The 12,113-nt window shown below is 40.3% G+C and overlaps 1 protein-coding gene across 4 annotated transcripts in view; it reads right to left on the bottom strand.

The window, feature by feature from the left end:
• Positions 1-12,113, bottom strand: part of SYT14 (synaptotagmin 14) — a 75,938-nt gene that overhangs the window by 53,951 nt on the left and 9,874 nt on the right. For all 4 annotated transcript variants that reach the window (XM_061478802.1, XM_061478801.1, XM_061478803.1 and 1 more), the window contains exon 2: positions 9,476-9,523. In XM_061478802.1, coding sequence (XP_061334786.1) covers positions 9,476-9,523 — 48 coding nt within the window. The remainder of the gene's footprint in view (positions 1-9,475; positions 9,524-12,113) is intronic.

Below are 12,113 nucleotides of genomic sequence, written 5' to 3'. Positions count from 1 at the left end.
AGTGCAATTCTATTCTGCACCAGAACGGAAAGGAAGCCAAAACTTCTTTACTATTATGAATAAATAGGGGTAGGAAAAATCCCTTTGTTCACAGAAGACGTTGGCTGCACATCCTACTAAGATTACCTGATATTCCCTCCAGGAATCTGCTTGGAGTTGCCCGCAATTTCATTGAAATCACTTGTTACAGCTGAACTTTATGGCAACTGCCTTACCCTTTTTGTTAGGTGCTCTGTTTCAACACAAAATAAGCCATGACCAAGCACGAACTGAAGGAAGAAACCTCACCGCTCTATCGGTGTTCTGTACTTTAGTTCTTCAAAAGCACTAGTGCTCCATGATGAAGAGGGGAACATCTGGCATGTGTCAGGTGCTCATTCATGGAGCCTTCCTAAATACAGGAAAACTCTGTGATGGGCCAAAAGCCTCTGTTTGCATATACTCATTTGTGACCCCAAGGTTTAACAGATGAACTAGATGGAAAAGATGAACTAGGATGGAACTAGATGATATTAAGGTCCTTTCCAACCCTAACGATTCTATGATTCTATGAGGCTATGAAGTCTCCCAAGGTTCTGCTGCCAGTAGGCAGGCTCCTTCCCCTCCCAAGGCTGCATATGGACAACAGGGAATGTCTGGAGCTAGTGGAACAACATCCAGTGTTCTTTGAATTATTGATTCTAACCCAAATGAGCCTAGAGACTGGGCTAAGAGCAGAAAAATCTTCATTCTTCTGCAACGCCTATCAAAGACAGCGGCAGCAGCAGAAAAGGCAGGAGGAAGGAACTGTGAAGACACATGAGGAAGAGCAGGCAGATAAAATGGGATGACAGAAACTGATCTATGAGGACAACTGCTTTATTCTTGGAGCACTGGGCCTGAACTCACTGCTTTGTGAGGAGACTGAACTGAATTCCAGTTGTTCCTTGATGCACAATAAAGGACAGTGAATGCTTTCTTTTAACAGGATACACTAACTGGGCAACAACTTCAACGAAAGGCACACTTTGTGGTATTCAGAGCACCACAGAATCCCAGGCTGGGTTGGGTTGGAAAGGACTGCAAGATCATCCAGTTCCAACCCCCTGCCTCACACGAGACCATGTCACCCAAAGCTCTGTTGAGGCGTGAACACTGCCAGGGATGGAGCATTTATCACTTGTTTTCACGTTTGATCGTTCAAAGCTGTAGGTTTAAGGGGGTTTTATGCTTACACTGTCCAGCAATCAAGGCCGCTTTGACCCATCCCAATGTGGGCTCAAGGAGCTGAACCACAACCTCAAAGTAACTTGAAAACACAATGTTTTGGGGGTTTCTCCGGAGTGCTTCCTGGGTCCTCATTAGTTAAAAAATACACTGTGTGCAAACTGCATAATTCCTTATGGAAACACAGTATCTGATGACATCTTTCTGGAGTGTAAAAAAAAAAAAAGCATTCGCTGGTACCTTACAAAAAGAATGAAACTCTAGCTGCAGCGAGCCTACTTCATTATTTACGCCATTCAGCGTGAACACAGGACTTGAAAATTACATTTCCATATCAATTTGCATCCACGTAAAGACTTCTAGAATGCCTGTTCACAGATTAAGGATATTATTAAGCTAAAATCCTTTAATGTGTTACCATTATAAAGCCAGAAGGAAGAAAAAAAAAATCAAAATAAAACAAATTGGACTTGCATTTTCCACATGTGAATGCGTACGGATTCCCAGCTATGAATAAAGATTTTACGCATCACATTAGGCCTTCCATTAGTTTCTCACAGTTGAAGCACCGAGCAGTTCTGCTTCGCAGGCAGGGAAAAAGGAAGTTCTTTTCTGCATGTAAAATACAACTGTGCCACAGGGAGCACCAGAATTATTTTGATGCAAAACACAGTGTCATAAATTCTGATCAGTTTGAGCACTGATTGCACCATGAAAAGCATTCTGAAAACTCACTCTCAGAGGTTCCCAGTGGTTTCTCCTACAATCATAAACCAGCAGAAAGGCAACAGTTCCTCGAAGTCATATTTCAAATTCAACTGTTCAACTGATAAACTTGATCATTACCCTCAGTTCTTAAGAAAAACGGCAACGAACGTTTGAAATTCGCAATAACATAACCCAGTTTTAGGCATACTAAAAGACCAAATGTCTTCCTGCAAAGTTATTAAGGCTAATTGAATTGCTGGCTATGGAAAAGTTACAGTCATCACAGAGGTATTACATTAACATCACTCTAATTCCCTTCTATCAGCATCGTCGCTAGGATTAGAATTATTAGAACACAGAAACTTACCATCGCCTCATCTCAAGCACCAAATTAGCATCTTCTTTTGGATAATAACTCCCCTGTTATTAAAGAGTTTCTCTTTTCCAAAAGATGTTTCAAACTCGTCAGAAAGTAACGGCATCGTTAAACACGAATCACCAAAATAACACCCCCAGGCACATTAAAAGCATTGGATGTTTCAAACATTAAATATTAATATTAAATTAAAAAGCATTTAATGTTTTTAATATGGATCTAGCCCCCCAATTATACTGACTATCCAGTCAGTTATTTCGGGAGCTCTCACCCTCCACATCACACTGCTGAATTAGGCAGCGATGTCCAAAGCCACACGGTTATCTTAGGGAGGGAGACTTTAATTATTCATTTACAAATGCAACACTATCTCCTCTGTGCACAAATTAAGCGACCAGGGCTATGACCAAAAGAACCTGTTACTTTTAAGAGCTGAGCACAAACCCACTTGAAATGAAAAATGTGACCATGTTTTTATTCATAACCCTTTTGGGGGTTTTTCTTACAACTTGATTTAAGGTATTTTAGACTTTTAAGATCCTTTAAATTGTTTTGGATTTAGCCCTGATGAAGAGTTATTGATTGTTCTTAGTTTTTACCCCATCACATCTTCACACTACGTGACCACAACCCGTGCTGTCCGACTCAGAAACGGTTTCATCCAGACGCCCTTCACTGCTGCTTGTCACTTTGCAAGCTTCCCGGCTTGCCCAAGAGAAGAAGGTGGTTTCAAGACGCTGAACAGGTTAGTGAGCCAAAAAATGAGCTTCACGCCTGGGCTGCCTTTTCTCCATGCTCCAGCTATTTATCTCCTCACAGTACATATTTATTCCTCACAGACAACTCCTGTCACAATGGAAACGAACAAATCAACCCCTCTGATACCTCAGAGTCAGCTCAGAAGTGAAACACTCGGGTCTGACTGATTGCTCATGAGGAATAAGCGCTGTATTTCGCATGCAGCAGTTCAAGTGTAGGACTACTTACAGAGGGTGGTCTCTTCTCTAAGAGCAATTTAAAGGCTACCTAAGATTCAGTGCTCTTTCTAAACAGCTTTTCTGTGACAAGGTAAACTCAATACACCAACTTTCACCATAATTTAGCAGAGAGTTATCTGCCTGTTTGCTGTTGCAGTTGATGTGAACAGAACTTAGTTTACCTGGACAAAGGTACCTACAAGGGGAAATACTTTATCCAGTGTTGTGCCAGAAGACTTAAACTCTTGACCGACTGCACTGTGTTACAAGCAAGATAAACCCTACGTGGCAGCTGACATTACTATTGAGATTCTTTCCCATAGAGAAATTGTCTACCTGATGTTTCTGCAAAAAAAATCAACGACAGTGAACCGAGAAATTCCCTCTAAACATTTTATTAAGCATGGCAAAAGGCAAATTCACAAACGTATTTCCTATCCTTACTGTTTTATTTCGCATTCATCCTTCTTTCTCTCATATACAACAGGCATGCTGCGTAATACCTTCTCACAAATGTACCTGCTGCTTCTCTATTGTGCCAAAAGAAGCCTCAGGCAAAGTGGCTTAGCTCAACTCAAAACGTGTGATTAAATCTCATCTATGAATGTTGTGTATTTTTTAGCTACATTTAGGTAACATCAAAACTGAAACTTTTCTGTCTGAAGATGCTACCCCCTTCAATTCAAACTGCATTCTGCCTTTCTTCTGCAGCACTGACTTCTTAACTTAGCCCACTGCTAATGGCTATATTTGTCAGTGTATTGTGTTAAATATACATTATAGTGCTAGTCTTCTGAAGCTCCTTTCTATGGGTTCCTCCTGCATCTTGCACTGCTACGCAGCAAGATTATGCACTCTCCGGTACAAGCACATGCTCCATGAGCTACCTGGATTTCAGCACTTCCGATATCCACTACGCTGCTCTGAGTGATATACAATTTTCAGTGAACATAAAGTGAAACAGCCACTGAATTCCAAAACAGAACTGAAAAGAGCACTGCGTTTCCTATGTAAGAAAATTAGGAGCCATTTTTAGCAACAGGGACCTTTCACAAGTTGGGAAAGACTGACAGAGTGAAATCAGGCTGGAAGTGTTCGTTTCACTTCCTATTTGGAATAAAGATGCCCTTTCAAAATCCTATTTATAAACCTTTCAAAGGAATACTGGGTAAAACAGAAAACTCACATTCTCTGCAGTGATAAATGATGCCATTTAAAGATGAATTTATTAAAAAAAAGTCATATACCTAACATTAAGTAAAAAAAAAAAAATAAAAAAATGTGTTTTTCCCATGGAAAACCTGACTGGAATTACTGTATCATGACAACTACACTGGTCCAGCTACCATGGCACCTTTGTTCCAGTGGAAAGTCATCAGGAATAAAAGCCATCTGGCCTATGTCCCTTCACACTGGCTGAAGGATAATCTGCCGTGCTACAGAGATAAAGGAAAGCTGCTTTTTCCCCTCATTTTCTTCATATCTAATAACAAGGACTAATAAAAAACCAAAGTGTTTTAACATCTGGATTCCAGGACTTCCTTCACCCAGGAAGAAAGCCTAAATGTATTTTAACTGTAAAAATCCGATTTATTTCATTTTACTAGGAGCAATTCAATTACTTGGCTAAATATTTACATCAAATAGAGTTCAGTATGCTTCATATATTATAGTTTGCATTAAAAAGGGCTGGGTTCAGCAAGTTAACTCGTCACACCCATAACAGCACAAACCCCCTTGCTGCAACGCTAGCACTGCCTCTGCAGATTGCCATTTACAGGATTCCTTTCCATTTCTGGTCAGATACCATGCTGAACCTGTCTTTTGGAGATGGATTTAATTGTAGAGAAAGAGGAGCCCTGAGCTCCAAAACACCCACAGGTCTAAGACAGACTTTAGGAATAACAGGCGCAATAGTCCGAGATGGAGATTGAAATTTGGACAGCAATCTTTTAATTCCCAAATCCTTCTGGGCTGAGGAAGTTGTCAGCCTGCCACCCCTGCTGAGTTACAGTCCCTCAATGCCTTTTCTCTCCAACACAGAATTCATCTCCTACTAAGCAGTATCCCACAACAAAAAACTCTCTGGAAAGAACCAGCGAATGAAGCATCGCGCTGCTACTTGCAATAGACACAGATCACGGAATCATCTTGATTACCTGCAAATCCCAATAATCTGGGGCAACTACACAGCATGTTACACGGCTGTTCTCCACGCAGCGGGTAAGAAAACAGCAGTGATACTAGATTTTTAAAGGCACTCTCAAATAATCCTCCCAGTGCAAAAGTACTGCAGGCCTGCAGGGGTCTAGAGACTTGTGGTTTAAAAGTTGACAGCTATTGCAAAGCAGCTCTCCGTGGAAAACAAAGATCCACGTAATAAAAATCATTTTTCCTATCAACCACGACAATCAACAGCACAGTGTGAGGCAATCCAAGATCCAGAATCCTGAGCAACCAGGTTTCGGTGAGCAGCGGACGGATTGCAGTGAGCACCTCGGATGCACAGCAAAGTACTGAGTAGTGAAAAGTGGTTAGTGAACATCCCAAGGGAAGAAATGCCAGCCTCTGGATGTAGCAAAATTCTTACACGTAAGACTTGCTATGGAAGCGACTACAATAGTTGGAGTTACTGAGCCCAGGAGCTTTCCAGAAGACTCCAGGACACACAGAAATGTAACTTTCCTTCCTGTATGGGCATCAATAATGTCAAAGAAATCCATTTACTTCATACTAAGTTTTTCTCTAGTCTGAAATGTATACACACAGATCAGCTTTCCAACAGAGGGAAATAATTAGTATATATATATTTAGTATATATAAATATATAGTCCCACACTGCCCTTTTAGTCCTCATCGTACTTGTAGGAAGTGCGGGTAAGCCCTTCCCAAATCTTCACCTGCGAAGCCAAGCCAACAATCAATCGATCAATATATAGTATATATATTTAGCATGTATACTTTCAATTTTAACATGTAGCCATGCTTCTATTGTATCTCCCAAATCTGTTCAGTTTGGTGTTCACGGGATAAAGAACACCGTTTCTTCTAGCCTGGGAAGCAAACCACGTATTTGCCTACTTCGAATTAACTAGTGCACACTTCTGAACAAATTCCTGTTTCCTGCCTGTATTACAGAAGTAGCTTTAATTGTGTGTGCTTCTAAATGAAGGTTTTATTCCTCTCTCTGAAAAAGTGTGGTTTCACTTCTTACTGTTCAGCTCTGAACCTATAAATGAGCAGAAACAACATCTATTTATCAAGTTTTACATTACTGTGAGGTTACCTAGTTAAAAGATCCTTGCTACCGTCTGTGGTATTACCTTTCTCCTGATGAACTTCTGCCCACTGAATGACAGGAGAAAGGGGGAAATCTGGTTTGTTTCTTTTTCAGAAGCATTTCCTTAGTGTAGACTAGCATGAAACCAGTAATAGAACTTGCATGTGAGACAGCTGACTTTCAATAAAACAATGTTTCTGCTTATAAAAACTCATGAATAAAGATGACTTTCTTTCCATTAGAACTAAATTCAGTTGGCAACTTCACATTCCAATACATGCAAATGGATGAGGACAGCTGACCAGAACATTAAAGAGGACATAGTCCTACTCAAAATACACCTCTACCAAGACAAAAATTCACACCTTCTTATCTTTTCACAGCTATTATTACTAGCGACATCTTCTGCTGTCAGCCAAAGACATTGTCTTTTTGCACCTTCTTTCTTTTGCATATTGAAGAGCACTTCTGTTCCAGTATTAGGCACACAGGCAGTGTGCTGAATAATTTCCTATGAGAGGCTGTCACGAGAATAGAAAGAGCATCTTGCGAAAGAAAAAAAGGGCTTAATAAATCATTCCTAAAAATCTGGGCAACTCAGACCTTACTCAGCTGCATCTCCATGAATTAAATACCAAACACACTGCTGAGTTGGAAGCATCACATTGCATTGTTTCCAAAACACACAACTATGAAAGGTGAGAGAACCCTAAAAATAATATGGCTATGCATTTTCTGCTTCAGTGCCACTTCCATGCCATACACTGAATACTACAGGGATGAGAATATGCCACAAAAGGGTTTTCTTCAGTTATACCTCAATATTGTAAATGCCCGTCACAAGTCTCTCTTCTCTCTATAAACAGAACCTGAGAACAGCCTGAATTAAAGTACTGGTGCACCTACCAAAAGCCAGCTCCATGGCAGACTGGCACCTAGATACAGAGCACTACACAGACAAAAAGGATGCATCCTCCTGAAGCCTGATCCCAAGTTCACCAAATTCTTTCAAAGTCCATAGCAAATAACCAGAGGAACACCTTAATGGAACTCTCCCGACTCTCTCTAAACCACCTCTGTATTAGGAAAATCGCCAAAAGAGAAGCAAACCTTTAACTGAGTAATCTCAGGAACCCAAAAGGCTTGGCTTTCACAGCACAGCCAAGAGATGGCAAAGAGGCAGATCTCCACACCACAAAACCTTTCAACTTCACCCTGCAGTAAGTTTGAAGTGAGTACCCAGGGGCATTAAGGACAGAGCTGCAACACCTGATCCGACCAGCTCCAGACTGCTGGCAGCCAGGAATTCTCAGCTTGGAAAGGGCTCCCTATTCCGAGAAGTACAATATGGATCTTGCACTTCCATCCTGGCAAACAAGCAGGCAGAGACGACTGGCAAATAAAGTAATCCTCGGGAGCCCAGCCACTGATCAGACAATAAAAACATCTTGAAATGCCTAGCAGGTGACGTAAGGTCTTAGACAGAAGAACCAGAACACTACATGACTGGAAGATTCATAGTACAATGGCAAGCACCTTCTGCTTTATACATATACGTCAAGTAAGGAGAGGGATACACAAACGCACCCGCTCCCACACTACAGGGGGAAATTTGCCAGTAAGATGACTGGACATAGGTTAGAATACACATGGAAACTCGCATGAAGGAAAAAAGGAAACCAACGTATTGCGGGTACAAATGGGGCTAGGGGGATATTCCTCTTTTACTCACTTATCCCTGTGTTAATTTATAACCACCAACGTAAAACACGGGCTTCATGCAACTGTTGTTCAAACAAAACATTCATAATATCGCATCAATGACAAATGGAGCTTAGAATCTGATGTTCAAACATAACACAGAACCTTAAAAAAAAACCCTGTAGAGCTTTCACTGTAGCTTCCCAGCAACAACACTAAAACCCATAGAGCACTGCCACCCAGAACACAGAAAAATGGGTTTTCTTAAGATCACCGAAATGAATAGGAATTAGCAAAATTAACAGATGCTGAGGTTAGGAGACATTAAGCAAATGTTTCCAAAAAGTTACTTTACTAAAACCGAAGTGAATGCAATGGAAACTGAGCTCTATTCAGAGGTCAAACAAAACAACTTCCCACCACGTAGGATGTGGTTTGACAACACTATTGAGCCAGTCTAACAGTTATTGTCAAGAGTTTTGTCTTCCTCCTCTCCAACCACACCTTTTGCAAGCACTGTCACTGACAGTGAGTCAGTTCAAGGAACCAGCCCTCAAAGAACCTTTTCTGGGTTTTGGTTAAGATTAGCTTTCAGAACACAGAGATTCAACAGCAATCATGCAGAAAGGGGGATAGGGCTGGCAAAAGGGACAGAAAACAGAACTGTGTCTAATCACTGTATCAGCAGAGCTGTTCTGCCAAGTCCCAGTTTCAGTCACTGCAGCTCAGCTTCAAACCTGTGAAAGTCCTCTCTTGAGCACAGCTCTGTTTCATGCTCCTGGTTTCATTACTGCTACAGTTGTTTTCAACGAATTTTCAGTCATCAGGATCTCAACTGGAAGCACAGGCAGAGCGTGCCAGTCCATCACAGCAGTCATTTAAACATATATCGACACAACTACTACTTCTAAAATTAAGAATCCTACAGCTATCTGGACAAGGCAAAGATCAAATCGCTGTGGTTTCCTATCGCAGCTGAACAACATTGGAAACTTCCATCCAACTCAATGAATATTTGAAGAGCACGTTTTTCCTGCTTGAGATAAAGCAAATTTTGGAATTTCACATTTCATTTCCTTCTTTTTCTTTGTTTCCTTGACAGTGTCGGGATCAAAAGATTTCGCGACGCCAAGATGCAGAACTAAGATCAAGAAACGTTACGCAGCAGGTTTCTCACCAGTACTACTCACAAGGCCAAGAAGCTTCCTTTCCCAAATCACCGCTTACCTTTCCGGATGCAGATCAGCTCATGTACACCACAAGTTCGTTCTCCACCTGTGTGGAAAGAAATCATGAGAAAATAGTATCAGACTGGCTTCTCAGTAAGTCAGTATTTGGCTTCTTGATAAGGTTTATAAAGAGTAGAAAAGCAAAAGCTGTAAACCCATGCCATTCATTGAAAGGAAGAAGACCGGTTCAACACATTTTCTATTTACACATTCTATCCTTTGGAGAAAACAATAAATGTACCTTTGGCTTAATATTGCTAATGATGGTGCAGGGAGAAGAGTTTTACAGATGAAATCACAAGACAAACAAGTTAATGGAAGCCACACTAGTATTTCCCAAGTATAGAGCAATTTCCTGTTCTATAGCCATCTACAGAAGACGTCTCAAAACAGCACCTATACTGGTACCCAAACAGAATGCCAAAATAATGAGCCTCTTCCACGGTAAAATACTGTTAACATGGTAAAGGCTGGGTCCACCTGCAATTTCTTCTTAAGGGTTTTTTTGGTAATTAAGAAAACAGCTATACACAATTTGAGACATTCATGCGAGAACAATAAAATCGACGCTAGAAAAAGGAAGCTTTACATTTTAATAAAACCCATTTTAATGCTAGCATTACAGCTATCAAACAAACACCAACACATACTGCACCTAGTGAGGACAACGAATGGGTCCACACAGGAAAGAGCCAACCGTGTGGAAAAAGGAAGGTGTGATACAGAAGGGGACATGAAACAAGCTATTGCTAAGCACTGCAGAAGAAAGGAACAGGCACTCAAAGAACTGCTGAGGAGATTCTTTTAATGACACCTAGAAATTATTGGAAGAGTTGCTTTCTTAATTAAGATGACTTTACATTGAATGCATTTAGAGTATTCATGATCCTCTTTTAATGATACATCCCGCGGTCGTACGTTAAAATTCCGTATGTAAGAATCACCAGTAGGCTCCAAACACTTCACAACACCCTAAAACAAGCCTTAGATAACAAAATTCCTTCCACCTCAAAACCATGGAAGTGCATTATATACCTCTTATTCCTCTCCTTCGTTCTGTAATAAGGCAATTGTGCCATATGATAAGGGCTATTATGATATAATATAAACTAGTCCTGAAAACTCATCATCAATAACACTAACAGATAGTGTTGTGGAAGTGTATTTGCAGCCAGATTTATGTTTTAAAGAAGTAAGTGTAGGAAATGAACGTATTAAAGGGAAAAAAAAAAAAGGGCAAAAGGTGTCAGATAAATGGGAGTAAAGCATACTTACTCCAAATGAAATTAAATGTCTGTGAGGTATGAAGTTGAAATACTCCTCATTTTATGACAGCATACCCTTTTTCATATTCAGTCATGTAACATACGAGCCTCAAAGATACTCCTGAATGGGAAACCAAGTCTTAGTGAGACTGAGCATCCTGCGAGGTGTGTATAGTCATCGCCGGTACAACACCCATGTAATAATCCCCTCTTTTCAGTGTGTTCTAGAAGCTGGACAATATCATTTCCATTCAGGAAACATTTTGGAATGAAAACATAACAGAAACTAAGTAAAAATAATAAACCCCCCTGTTTTTACAATGAAGCGTTTTAAATAAACCCCAACCTTTGGGAGGGGATTCCAATCTTCTTTAAAGTCACTGCAATGACCTGCATGTTACAGAAGAGAAACTACAAGTGACTGGAACTTCTCTCCCTATATTTTCTTCCCCCAACAGCCTTAAAATCAGCAGTGAATAAAGAATGAAAATGACTGAAATAGAGGATTTTTTCATTACACAGATGCGAGACAGGCAGTTAAAAATAAAGAATCACCTCGAAATGACCAAGAACAGCAGCAGCATTAGATTTTACTCCACCACCTTGAAATCTCATCTTACATAACTCATTTTAGGGTTAGATTTTACATTGCTCCCTACTGTTCTAAAGAAAGGTATCTTTTTCCAATAGTTTAGATGCTAAAATATTGCGGTGTTCCACTAAATAAAGGCTTTCAATTCATGGTCACGTTACTTTCTGTTGACCACAAGGCTATGCAATATATTTCTGTATACAATTTAACATTCATTCACTCAGGATTTCCATTATGTTTTGTTAGAAAATGCTGAATGAGATCTCTTATTTCATAGGCAATTCATCTCCTACTCTTTTCCCAAATTACTTTGGGATGGAAATCAATGGTTAAATAAAAATCCATCAAGTGACCTATGCGTTTTGAACAGAAAGTTGAATGTCTTTTCTCTTTTAAATCAACCCATTCATGGAACACATGAAATATTATCCTCAAGTGACCTGGGCAGATTCTTCTCTTCCCTAGTGCTTTTCAAAACACACTACTGACACCCTGCTTTTACTCACAGATTAACAAACAAGCCCAAGGTTTTCCATCTTCCCAATTGCCAACAAGTCTCTCAGCTTTGAATAACGTGATCACTGGAAGAAGCTGAACTGAAAACATGAAAGCATTGTGCATGACAGCCAGAGGTCAACTGCTACTTTAACATTTCAGCCTGAAAAGCCTGGTTTTGTGCCATTTAGCCCACAAATCGCAATGGTTCAGTGACACGACCGCCTTGCCTTCTGCAGTCTTGAAATGTTACTTGAAAGTGATTCGACTACAGTGGTAGTTCG

Source organism: Pezoporus flaviventris, unplaced genomic scaffold, assembly GCF_033815535.1.
Source record: "Pezoporus flaviventris isolate CSIRO_AGI_PZ_B2104156 unplaced genomic scaffold, CSIRO_AGI_Pfla_v1 ptg000132l, whole genome shotgun sequence".
Lineage (NCBI taxonomy): Eukaryota > Metazoa > Chordata > Aves > Psittaciformes > Psittacidae > Pezoporus > Pezoporus flaviventris.
Note: the sequence above shows the minus strand (reverse complement) of the source record. Positions and strands in the feature narration are given on the sequence as shown.